Here is a 14,068-nt window from a genome sequence, read left to right as displayed (position 1 = left end):
AATGTTGGTTATTATTTTTCTTGCAATTTTGATTTCTTGATAATGATAATCAGATCAATTGTATTTATTTACCATATAAGTGATAGGCAGAATGATTATTCAGCCAAATTTGTTTTAGGGATAGCTACCATAGACAGAATATATAAGACAGTTATGAGAAGAAAAAGAAACAATGGCCAGGAATCATACAACAGCAGCAGTTTTGATTTTAATGGTAATTTTAATATTAAAATTTATCCTACAGTCGGGTATTTCACTGAACAAATATATGTGTTTAATTTAAAAATACCAAAATTATCTGTGCGTAATGTGTGTAATCTTTATGTTTCTCAAATCTTTGTTGAAGTTAAAAACTTTTAATATCCATAATTATTTTTATCAAAAATTGTTTAAAATGCTATTTATATCACTTTCAACTTATCATGCTTTGAATGGGCAGATCGATAGCATTACAAAGTCCATTTTATCTGGTATAAAACCAGTGTACAATTGGTAAAAGGAAACAACCAGTCCTAAAAGTGTGCAATATCAGAATCAAATCAATAATTGGAAAATAGACTATTCAGCGGTATGGGTTTTACTCATTGTTGAAGGCTGTACAGTGACATATAGTTGTTAATTTCTGTGTCATTTGGTCTCTTGTAGAGAGTGGTCTCATTGGCAATCATACCACATCTTCTTATTTTATATTGAAAAGCATATTTCTATTAGAATTATGGTCATTAATATATATTTTCAAAATACATGTATATCACTTAATAAAATACAATTACACATTGTCTTTCAGCTTTTTGTTGTTAGAGTTGATGGACTTCCTTGTAAAGATGGTCAAGTACAGAGAATAAATAATACTGGCAATAAGATCTGTTGTTATACAACTGTTTGTGCAGAGAGTAAGCTTAGATTATTTTACGGAACAAGTTACCTTATTTTATAAATATGGAAGTCTGAGATCCATTATAGGATTAAGGCCTGCCCTTGACCTTAGAAAATGAAGTTTTTGAAACTACTGCATAGTTTAGAGAAGTGCAAGATTGAAGTTCAAATTAATTTTTAAGAACCTTATTATAGTTATTAACATAATCTAACCAAATATAATGTTGATTATTGGGTGTGCAAATTGTTTTGCAATTCAAGTTTACTAAAAAATTGACACAAAATAAGAAAGATCAAGAAATTTTACAAAAAATGCATAATTTGTCATGTTTTTTTCCGTGTTAAGTTGTCAAATGTGAAATTCCCTTTTATTTTCTAAGCAGTCATTTAATAGCTGAAGTCATGTTAGGGCAAATTCAAAATCAATTATGGTACTTCTAGATTTGCGCTAAATTTTTTTTGAAAGGGATCCTTTTTAATATGTTTGTTTTATTTGATATATGCTCTGTAAAATATATATATAACATAGAACATGGATTGTAAATTTTTGAAAGGCATCTGACAATGAATTGTAATAGTGTTGACTGTTGAGCAAAGGAAAATATTTATCATGGACACTATTCAGTGAGACCCATCAAGAAAAATCTAAGTGACAAATCTCAGATAAGTTTCATGTTATGAGAATGGAAGTAGGTTTTTATATTGCTTAAATATTTCTATACTTTGTTTGTTCCCAAAATGCATGTCTTTCTTTCCAAGACTGCAGATTTATTATGATTTGTGGGTACTTATTTTCATGGGTATAGATGATCACAATTTAAAATGTCAATGTAATTCAAGTTTTCTATAGGTTAGTATATGTTACTAGGATTTTGTCAAAACTCATCATGTATACCAGGCTCATAATTTTGTCCGCCAGACACATGTTTTGTCTACATATTAAATCATGAAGTAAAATATCAATGAGAATACAATTTTTCCTGAATTTGTACCCAGGAAATAAATGAATCCAAAGTAACTAGTACAAAATGCAAGCTTGTTGCATTGAGTAGTAAATGATGTATAAAGAAAGTCTACTTGTAATATATGAAGTTTTCCTGTGAAGAAACTACATGAAAAATTGTATAGAATAGTGGGTATCAGAACAATCTTTGCATTTCAAATCCATTCAAACTGCCTTTTCTGATGTCATATAAATGTCGTAATGACATTATACCATTATTTGTTCCTAAAACGTTTGTTATACTGTGCATTTAAGTTGTAAAAATTTGTAATTATTCTTTTGGAAAACGTTCATTGTTAAATTCTAATTTGAGACAATATGTCCATAGCATGGTTTGCCAACAAGGGACATATAGCGACACCAAAGAGTTAAGGATGACATCAGATTTTTGGAAAGTTTGCTATAGCTTGCTATAGCAAAAACTTTCCTAAGGCATCAGCCTCAAACCGGAAGTGACAGACTATCTTACTTTAGGATGTGTGTTCTACTCCTAGATAGTGTAGTACTGGTGTTTGACAACTAATTCTAGGAAGATGCTTTTGAAATTTTGAGTTCTATTTTGATTAGCTTACAGTTTGAATTAAAATGTACTGAATGTTCTTCGATAATTCAAATAATTCAACTTCATTTTGAAAATTGCTATCACAAACACTACTTCGTGGATCTGCGCTGCGCGGAAAGTAAAATCAATACACATCTGCACGAGACAGCAGTTTCTACATTATGCTTTTATCGGTATTCCCCAGACATGCGTGAGATCCATATCAACGGGAGTACTATAATCCCGGTTTCAGGGGTTTCCTCCCGTCCTCCGGTTGAAGAGAAAATAAATACCGTGTTTAAAATATTTCATGAATGAACATTTTTCGATGCTTACTACAATTTTTACAATGTTTATTAAGGACGTAAAAGCCTGAGTGTATCGAAAGTATCCCGGTATCTCATCTCCGCCCACAACAAACTCGGACTATAATAAACTCGGCCTATTACATAATCGGCATCAGAAAATCGGACTAAAATAAAATTCGTAATTATACTACTTGCTATAAAGTCTCCCAAACAAAGTTTGGAGACTTATTGTTTTGCTCAGTTCTTATTATTTTTCTTCTTGAGGTCTATTTAAGGGTATTTTGAGGGGCCAACAGAAGGGAGGGATTTACTATAGAACCCTATGGGATTTTTTTTTTTTTAATTTTCAAATGACTTTAACTTGAAAACAGTAAGTGATAGACACACACTGTTTTCAGTAATGATCACAGGATCATAAAACAAATCAAATGAAATATAGCGGGAGTCCCTCTGGATCAGCCGCACCCCCTCCTGTTTGAGAACTTGTAAACGGTTGAGATCCCCACCCCTAAACCATATATATTCTTGTATGGGACAATAAGAAAATTCAAGTGAAATATAGTTGGAGTCCCTGGGTGTCACCCCCACCCCATACTGTTTTGAGAACTTGTAAACGGTCAAGATCCCCACCACAACACCATATATATTCTTGTATGGGACAATAAAACAAATCAAATGAAATATAGAGGAAGTCCACAGGGGTCACCCCACCCCCCTTCTTTTTGAAAACTTGTAAAAGGTCGAGATCCCCACCCCTAAGCCATATATATTCTTGTATGGGACAATATAACAAGTCAAATGAAATATAGGGGGAGTCCCTGGGTGTCACCCCACCCCATCCTGTTTTGAGAACTTGTAAACGGTCAAGATCCCCACCCCAAAACCATATATATTCTTGAACGGGACAATAAAACAAATCAAATGAAATAAAAGGCGAGTCCCCTGGGGTCACTCTCACCCCTTCCTGTGTAAGAACTTGTACACAGTCGAGATCACCACCCATAAACCATATATATTCTTGTAGAGGACAATAAAACAAATCAAATGAAATATAGAGGAAGTCCACAGGGGTCACCCCACCCCCCTTCTTTTTGAAAACTTGTAAACGGTCGAGATGCCCACCCCTAAACCATATATATTCTTGTATGGGACAATAAAACAAATCAAATGAAATATAGGGGGAGTCCCTGGGTGTCACCCCCACCCCATCCTGTTTTGAGAACTTTCAAACGGTCAAGATCCCCACCCCGAAGCCATATATATTCCTGTATGGGACAATAAAACAAATCAAATGAAATAAAAGGCGAATCCCCTGGAGTCACTCCCACCCCCTTCCTGGGAATGACTAATTATGGGAGCTTTGTTTGGGAGACTTCGTAACCGGTAACAGCATCATGTTACAATTATTTCTTGTATGAAGTAATTTTTTTTTTAAGTTGGAAAAAAAGTTAAACACCCAATCTACACATTTACAACCTATTTGAAATATTACACATCTACCGTTTCAAACTTTCCACAGGTGCTATCCAGCACTTTGATTATGTTTAATGTTTAATACTTATTTGATTTTTTTTTTCTTCAGGCAAGCAGTTTGTATTTTGCACATACAATGATGGATATGATACTTGTAAGAATTGTCCGTCTGGAAAGTACACCAAAGATAAAATAAAAACATCAGAGTGGTTTGAACAAATTGATATCTGTGTAACGAAGCCAACCTGTGCTGAAAGTAAGTTTTGAACCCCAGGTCTCTAATATGTATGGTCCAGTAGTTTTACTACTTAAAGACTAATTATAAATATTAAAGGGGAGAAAACTCCAATAGGAAGTCACCAGATCATTAACCAAAATCTATTGGTGTTGTGTCATATCATAATGCTTCTGAGATTTGGTTGGGCCTGCAGTTGTTTACAACATCCACATCTGTGAATAAATATACTATAATAACCAATTAATGACTTTTAATGATTATGTTAAGATTGAAATTCTAACCTATATCAGTAACAACCTATTGCTTGTCCTATAAGTGTAAAGTCATCCATTGCTAACATTAGTCAGGAGGGGATAATGTATTGCATATGCAATACTATCAAAATGCTTGCTATATCAGTTTTTAACGTACATTATATACTTACCTACAGCATATCTCTTTATTTGCAGTTGACACAACCTGGATAAATGGAGAGTGTTTGTGTAACAAATTCAATGGTTACTATGGTAACGACATAAACAACTGCCAGCTTGACACAAAGCACTGCAAGGAGGCTGGTTATGAATTGGATAATGATGGTGAATTTTGATTTTGATATTTATTTTAATTGTCTTCATTTAACGAATAATTATTTCATAGCATGCCCTATGCTTATTACAACACAGGTAGCAATTATAGTTTACCTATACACTGAATATGAGCAAGGTATTAAATGTTGACAAATACACTCACGTTGAAATGAGCATTGAGCATGACATGAAAGAATCATTTTGATTCTAATGGGAAATTTCAGAACTTTTATTCTTCAAAGTGGACCTAAAAATTAAGATATGTTGAAAAGGCAGCCAATTTATTTTGATGGATCAAAAATATTATAGAAAACCAACAGTTTTATGATAAAATGTGTACAGATAAATGTATACCTAATTTAACAATGATTTTATTTAACATTTTAGAGAGCAACACTAACAGAAATGTCCATGTTGGTCTGCAACATTGTTAAAAAAAATAAACTGACCTTGCAATTTTAATTCTGATGTCACGCACATGCAACCTATGTTTTATTGGAATTATCAGCCTACAACAATGAGCAAATGGCTTTGTTTACTAAGAGAAAGAAGAGCGTGATATTAGAAAATCATGAATGGATTGTGTTGTTATACTCGGGCTTTAAATGTTATTATTTGAAGAAAAATATGTGGAAAAAGCCTATGAGGCAATAATCAAATAAATAGTTTATGGAAGGATCATTAACTCAAATACCCTTCTATCTTGAAAAAATTTTCCTGTTTTTTTAATGAATATGTACGCTACCTTTAAACTATAACATAAGAACTGTGGACATTTTACAGAAATGTTTGCTGAAATGATAGGTATTGAAATTTTGGATTAGATACTAGTTATTAATTCTATATATTTATTTACATTTACAGGTAATTGTGTTGAATGTGAAAAAGAATATTTTAAACCAGAAAATGGTGGATACGGAGTGTGTCGTAGAAAAACTCAGTAAGTTGCGAGTTTTACATTCTGTATCATTTTATAATTTAAAAATTCATGTTGATTTGAAATGAAAATGCAAATCAAAAATAATTGATATGTTTTTTTTTTAGGTGGAACTGCTATTCAAGTACACCCAAAAAAGCATATTTTGAGAGAGAAATCTTGATTATACGATGGCAAAAAAATTTTGCAATCGTATATTGTTATGACGTTGGCGTCGTTGTCGTCATCGTCCGAAGACACATTGGTTTTCGCATTCTAACTTTAGTTTAAGTGAATGGATCTCTATGAAATTTTACAGTAAGGTTTAATACAACAAAAGGAAGGTTGGGATTGATTTTGGGGGTTATGGTACCAACAGTTAAGGAATTAGGGGCCAAATAGGGGCCAAAAATAAGCATTTTTGTAACTTCCAGACATAACTTGTGTGTTAGTGTATGGATCTCTCTGACATTGTACCACAAGGTTCCATATCACAAAGGGAATGCTGGGATTGAAATTGTGGGAGGTCAATTTTTTCTCATTTCAGATTTCAGAAATTAAAAAGAATTATTCTTCAAATATTATTTTTTTTTCAAATTTCAAATATTGAAAAATTTCAAGAAGTAATCTTTAATTGCACAGTATGGCGCATTAGATTTGTAAAATCTTTGACCACATTTATTTATTTGTTATGCCAAATCTGACTGTGTATTTAGATTTTTAATTTTGGGTCCAGTTTTCAAATTGGTCTACATTAAGGTCCAAAGTGTCCAAAATTAAACTTAGTTTGATTTTAACAAAAATTAAATTCTTGGAATTCTTTGATATGCTGAATCTAAACATGGATTTAGATTTTTGATTTTGGGCCCAGTTTTCCAGTTGGTCCAACTTAATTAAACTTTGTTTGATTTAAACAAAAATTGAATATATGTGGTTCTTTGATATGCTGAATCTAACCATGTATTTAGATTTTTTATTTGTGGGCCCCGCTATCAAATTGGTTCATATTGAGGTCAAAAGGGTCCAAAATTAAACTTTTTTTTATTTTATCAAAAATTGAATTATTGGGGTTCTTTGATATGCCAAATCTAACCGTGTATTTAGATTTTTAATTTTGGGTCCAGTTTTCAAATTGGTTTACATTAAGGTCCAAAGGGTCCAAAATTAAACTTAGTTTGATTTTAACAAAAATTGAATATATGGGGTTCTTTGATATGCTGATTCTAAACATGTATTTCGATTTTTGATTATTGGCCCAGTTTTCCAGTTGGTCCAAGCTGGGGTCCAAAATTAAACTTTGTTTGATTTCAACAAAAATTGAATATATGGGGTTCTTTGATATGCTGAATCTAACCATGTATTTAGATTTTTTATTTGTGGGCCTGCTATCAAATTGGTTCATATTGAGGTCAAAAGGGTCCAAAATTAAACTTTGTTTTATTTCATTAAAAATTGAATTATTGGGGTTCTTTGATATGCCAAATCTAACCGTGTATTTAGATTTTTAATTTTGGGTCCTGTTTTTAAATTGGTCCACATTAAGGTCCAAAGGGTCCAAAATTAAACTTAGTTTGATTTTAACAAAAATTGAATTCTTGGGGTTCTTTGATATGCTGAATCTAAACATGTGTTTAGATTTTTGATTATTGGCCCAGTTTTCCAGTTGGTCCAAGTTGGGGTCCAAAATTAAACTTTGTTTGATTTCAACAAAAATTGAATATATGGGGTTCTTTGATATGCTGAATCTAACCATGTATTTTGATTTTTGGGCCCCGTTATCAAATTGGTTCATATTGAGGTCAAAAGGGTCCAAAATTAAACTTTGTTTGATTTTATCAAAAATTGAATTCTTTGGATTCGTTGATATGCTGAATCTAACCATGTATTTAGATTTTGGATATTGGACCATACTAGGTAAATTGAAAAAAATTAAGTTCTTAGACCACATTCATTCTGTGTCAGAAACCTATGCTGTGTCAAATATTTAATCACAATCCAAATTCAGAGCTGTATCAAGCTTGAATGTTGTGTCCATACTTGCCCCAACTGTTCAGGGTTCGACCTCTGGGGTCGTATCAAGCTGCGCCCAGCAGAGCATTTTTTTATAGATTTAAATGTGTACCTTAAATATTGAGTCTTTTTTTTTCTTTGAAATTTTTCTGATTTAATGTTTTATTTCTGTTTAACCTGTCTTTTCAGTTAGTAGATAAAATGGGTTATACTGTTGGTAAGTTAGGTTTATAGGGGAGCTAACTCATATCTACACTAAAATAACCTTTTACAGCTTGCAATCAATTAATTTCTTCTGGCAATATAGAAAATGACACCAGGATTATTGATTAACATATTAATAACTTTAGCAAGTGTTGGGTAAGTTTGGTTTATAGGGGAGATAACTGATATGTGTTGGGTAAGTTTGGTTTATAGGGGAGATAACTGATATATATATACTAAAATAACCTTATACAGCTTGCTTAAACGATTAGTTTCTTCTGCCAATATACAAAATAACACCAAGCTTATTAGCTAACATATTACTAACCTATAACAAGACATGTAAATCTCTATTTAAGAATAAATTACCTTCTGCAAGGAGATAGCATGTAGCTCTGCTAATAAGAGATGATAGAAACGAAATAATACCTGAGATTGACAACTTTATTACATAATGTTAATAAATCCTTGAAAACAGGCATGTGGACGGGATTTCATAAGTCTTTCTTGTGAATATTGTTTGTACACAAATAACAGTTTTTGATAAAAAAATATATTGAAAAATTTATGATATAATTTCTACATCCTTAAAGAATAAGAGAAAATTGATTTTGTTGACAGTTGATTTTTTAAATTGATTTTTTTGTTTTCCCTTATTATAAGTCTGTGTCTGGCCTATAACAATACATTGTTGGAGAAAAACTGGGTTTTAACTTGTATGGCAACAATGGTATTGGAAACATTTTTAGCATCATATTCTAGCTATTATATATGTCTTTGATCAACAAGAATATGAAGAACATTAGGCTCTCTCTCTCTTCAAAGGTTAAAATATTTTTATAAAAGTGAGGAATTCTATATTATGCATGCAAAATTTACCGGAAAATAAGTAAGTTTGTTGCTTAATATATGGGGACCAATTTTTAGCATACATTTTTTTTAACTAAGTAAGTTAGTTACATTTTTGCAATACACTCCAACAAATAAACTCAAAAATTAAACAAAATTCTTTACTAGAATAACAGTCTCGCTAATCTCATGTGCAGTAGGTCATGGGTTCAATCTCAAGTTACGGATCAAATCAAAGACTTGAAAATTTGTATTATAAGCTTGCATGCAAATTTGAGGCAAAGAATGATAGCTATTAAATGGAATTAGAAAAATATGTCCAGGTTTGCTGACATATGTTTCCTGAGGACTGTTAACTTGTGAACAAGCATGTTTGAAAGAGTTCATAATAATGTCACATCAACATGTGTTTGTCTCAATATACATGTACTATATTTGTCTTGACTTTAAGCTCCAATCCACCTATCATCTCCTTTACTTTAATTGATCATGTGATAACTAAAAGATGTAAATGCAAAATTTATATTGAACACAATTTCTGTTTACTTTGGATTTCCGCAAGGAAACCTCAGAAACGCCATATAATTAGTATATTTAGGTAAAATGATTGTTTCTCTAATTCTGTGCAGATGTAAATTTAGATTATCTGTCTCAATTGAAAAAATGTTGTATCCCACTTGTTGGTGTGGTAGAAACTGTTTAATTTAGATATCTACGTTCATTGATATAGTGTAGTCCAAATTTAAATATTTTTGAATATCAGCATGATTTTAAATATTGTGCAGATTCCTTAAAAGCCTTATTTCCAATAAAATTAACATGCATTTTGATCTTACTTAATACTAGAATACCTAAGAATTGCAGACAACTGATAAACCCCATGTAGGGTGAGTGCCATATGCTCTCTGAACAGTTTAGAACCTTTGCAACAACTCTCTGAGGGGTCTGTAGATGGCCTGTTTTAGGGTGAAATTGTTGTAGAACTTATTGTATTCTGACAAACTTCGGGCCAAGTGAGCTTTTCTCATCACTTGGCGTCCGTCGTCGTTGTCGACGGCGTCATCGTCGTCGTCCGTCGTCGTTAGCTTTTTACAAAAATCTTCTCTGAAACCACTTGGCCACAATCATCATTAGGGTATCTAGTTTTAAAAATGTGTCCGATGACCCCGCCAACCAACCAAGATGGCTAAAAATAGAACATAGGGGTAAAATGTAGATTTTGGCTTATATCTTTGAAACCAAAGCATTTAGAGTAAATCTGACATAGGGTAAAACTGATTATCAGGTCAAGATCTATCTGCCCTGAAATTTTCAGACAAATCTGACAACCTGTTGTTGGGTTGCTGCCCCTGAATTGGTAATTTTAAGGAAATTTTGCAGTTTTTGGTTATTATCTTGAATATTATTATAGATAGAGATAAACTGTAAACAGCAATAATGTTCAGCAAAGTAAGATCTACAAATAAGTTGGCATGACCAAAATTGTCAGTCGACCCCTTTAGGAGTTATTGCCCTGAATAGTCAATTTTTTGTAAATTTTTGTAATCTTTTACAAAAATCTTCTTCTCTGAAACTACTGAGACAAATTTAACCATACTTGGCCATAATCATTATTAGGGTATCTAGTTTAAAAAAATTGTCCGATTACTCTGCCTTTTAACCATCATGGCAGACTTGGTTAAAAATAGAACATAGGGGTAAAATGCAGTTTTTGGTTTATATCTCTGAAACTAAAGCATTTAGAGCAAATCTGTTAGGTGGCAAAAATGTTCATTAGATTTAGATTTATCTGCCCTGAAATTTTGCTGCCCTTGAGTTAGTAATTTTTTACAAAAATTTTGCAATGTTTTGTTATTATCTTAGATATCATTATAATATCTAATATCTAATACCATTAATTATGATTTTAACCTTATTTTACATGATTTCCAAAGCATCAGTAAATACAGGTGAGCGACACAGGCTCTTGAGAGCCTCTAGTTTCAATTCCAGTGATTTAATTTCTTTTTAGTAAATTTTGACCTAAAAATGACTGGCATCGTGTATTTAAAAAGTTCTGAATGACCTTTATGAACTTCAGTATTTTTTTTTTAACTGCAAAAAGAAACAGTTGTTTAAACATAGATTAATTGGACTGGAAACAATGTATAAAACATATGGTTTGATGATGTTTTACATATTTTTGGTGTAAGATTTATAAACTTATTAGAGCTATTTTCCTAATGCTTGTAGTTTCAAGGTTTGGTTGGCTTGCTTGCTTTGTTTGTTTAAATGTTTGCTGAAGCATTGTAATTAAGATTGACATCTGCAATCAATAGATAGGTGGCACTTCAGCTTGTATACATTATACTTAAATGTTATTGGATGTTAAATACAATACAGAGTATAATGTATACAAGCTGAAGCCCCACCTATCTTTTGATTGCAGATGTCAATCTTAATAACAATGCTTGAGCAAACATTTATACAAACAAAGCAAGCAAAGCAAGCAAGCCAATCAAACCTTTTAATTACAAGGATTATGAAAATAGCTCTAATTACTCTGTTAGTTTGAAAGTCAAAATTTTTTTATAAATAGCTTAATTTTAATGTTCATGGAGCTATTAAATCCTCTAAATACCATTTATCCATTTCTACTCATATGGCCTTACATACATGTACCGATTATCAGGGTGTCTGCTTATTGATATTGTAAAATATCAGCTGTGAGTCACAATTTGAAGCTTTTTGTCGAGTGAGGGTAGCGAACGAGTTTAAAAAGGCTTCATGTTGTGTCAAGCAGCTGATATTTTACAATATAAATATGATGAAAATCTGATAATTGATTTATCAGATTGTATTTGTGTATTTTGCATAATGGAAACAAAGGTTTTTCTCTGTTTCATCAGCAAACTGGTAGATAACTTGATAAGTTTGGATTAAACTTATCAATGTCTGTCCATTTATTATGATATAGTTGTTATGTCCAGGTCAAAGTTATTTAGGCTGGATAAACATATTTGACGTCACAAAGCCCTGTAATACAATTGAAATGAAGAGCTGAGCAGAGTGATACAGACAGTGGAAACACAAATAAATAAAAATATTATCTGGTGAAAGTTGTCTCATTGGCAATCATACCACATCTTCTTATTTTTAAAATTATCAATATTTAATAATCACAAATTCACAGCCCATTTACTAACCTTCTCTGACTCCAATAGCAAATCTAAACCAACCCTTGGCAGGAATGATATATTCCGGTCATATGATCTGATGACAAAGGTTGCACATGAATTCCTATTGAAACCTATTGGATAGCACATTTTCATCTTTGTGTCTACAACTACTTTATCAATTTATACTTAGAACGACTAATATTGGTTATAAAAAATAAAATTCCTTATGAATATTCTCAATTCATTTTAATTGTTAATTTCATTTAAATGTTAAACATGATTGAACATGGCTACAAGTTCATTTTTTTGCTGTGCCTTTAATTTTATGGAGACATTTTGTTTACCGGTCTGTGCATCCATCTGTTCTGTTAATCTGTCCCTTATCAGTACAAGAGAGGCGAAAGATACCAGAGGTACATTCAAACTCATGAATCGAAAATAAACTGACAACACCATGGCTAAAAAGGACAAACAGACAAACAATAGTACACAAAACACAACATAGAAAACTAAAGACTAAGCAACACGAACCCCACCAAAAACTGGGGGTGATCTCAGGTGCTCCGGAAGGGTAATCAGATCCTGCTCCAAATGTGGCACACGTCGTGTACAGGTTTGGGTAAAGGTAGTTCACTATAAATTGTAGTCACATAAACTTGAAACTCAGTACACATTTCATTATCATATGAACTTTCTAAAATACATGCGAAATAAGCGTTTTGACCCATATTTTGTGGTTCACTGAACAATATAATGTAATTGTGTATTGAAATCAGTATAATTATATTGTTTTTTAAATTTAGGTGTACACGTCATCAAGTAGAGGCTCATCCAGGATCATCTAAGGCAGATAGGAAGTGTCGCCCAAGAACAGCCAAGGACGGTCCTCCTCCCACTCCCCCACCCACCACAGATCAGACTGATCATGGTTAGTAGAATTTCACTAAGAATCATCAAAACTTGACTGAAATTGTTCTCGCAGAATAGTCAAAGACGTTCCACATACATAACTTAAACACTGTAGACTAGATAAAGATTTTTTCAGTAATGATTGGTTAAGGTTAATTGAACACTGACATTTGTTTCTTTTGTTAGTCAAGAACTGTGAGCTATCATACTTCCTAAACCACTTAAGCCACCAAATGCAAATGATCATAGAAAATCAATAAATGTGATCCTTAACTGACGGGAGTTCTTGTTATGATTGCAGCTGTTATTATAATGCTAGCAAGTTATAGGTTTGGTTGGCTTGCTTGCTTTGTTTGTATTAATGTTTGCTCAAGCATTGTAATTAAGATTGACATCTGAAAACAAAACATAAAGGCAGAGTTAAACTTGTATAAATCATACTTAAATTCGATTGGACACTATTAAAGAATCAAATTTACCTATATACAGGTTTAACTCTGCCTACTTATATTGTTTGCAGATGTCAATCTTAATTACAATGCTTGAGCAAACATAAATACAAAGAAAGCAAGCAAGGCAATCAAACCAACCAAACTCTTACTCTGCATGTATTAGGAAATCAACTGTAAATTCGAAGAGCAATCAACTTCTTAATTGACAGCAATTGTGAATGTAGACATATAAGGTTTGAAGGCATGTTTGGATTTCCTAAGTTTGTATTTAAAACATGTTAAATTTCAGGAGCCAATGGTACCAGACTAGGGGGAGATGGTGATGGATTACACCATATGTATATCTGGTAATTATATAAATATATTTATTAACAATTCTTTAAAAGTGACAAAACGAAGACATGAAAATTTTAAAGTTTTAAAACACATGCAAACTCTATATGAAGAATAACTTTTAAACTCCTTTTGATACAAAAGAAATTAAAGAGGCCACAGTGGACTAGCATTAGCTGGATGCCATGATGTTATTATTGGTGTCATGCTTTTGGGCTCTATTGTATGT

General features: G+C 32.2%; 1 protein-coding gene across 1 annotated transcript in view; it reads left to right on the top strand.

The window, feature by feature from the left end:
* The window catches only part of LOC127720425 (uncharacterized), a 33,547-nt gene that overhangs the window by 2,209 nt on the left and 17,270 nt on the right, over nucleotides 1–14,068 (top strand). Inside the window, exons 2-8 of the mRNA XM_052227013.1 lie at nucleotides 119–214; nucleotides 788–893; nucleotides 4,311–4,457; nucleotides 4,889–5,017; nucleotides 5,873–5,948; nucleotides 12,949–13,073; nucleotides 13,796–13,853. Of these exons, the coding sequence (XP_052082973.1) occupies nucleotides 173–214; nucleotides 788–893; nucleotides 4,311–4,457; nucleotides 4,889–5,017; nucleotides 5,873–5,948; nucleotides 12,949–13,073; nucleotides 13,796–13,853 (683 nt within the window). The 5' untranslated portion in view covers nucleotides 119–172. The remainder of the gene's footprint in view (nucleotides 1–118; nucleotides 215–787; nucleotides 894–4,310; nucleotides 4,458–4,888; nucleotides 5,018–5,872; nucleotides 5,949–12,948; nucleotides 13,074–13,795; nucleotides 13,854–14,068) is intronic.

The sequence above is a fragment of the Mytilus californianus genome, unplaced genomic scaffold (assembly GCF_021869535.1).
Source record: "Mytilus californianus isolate M0D057914Y unplaced genomic scaffold, xbMytCali1.0.p SCAF_11, whole genome shotgun sequence".
NCBI classification, from domain to species: domain Eukaryota; kingdom Metazoa; phylum Mollusca; class Bivalvia; order Mytilida; family Mytilidae; genus Mytilus; species Mytilus californianus.
The sequence above is the reverse complement of the archived record's forward strand: the minus strand, read 5'-3'. Positions and strand labels throughout refer to the sequence as shown.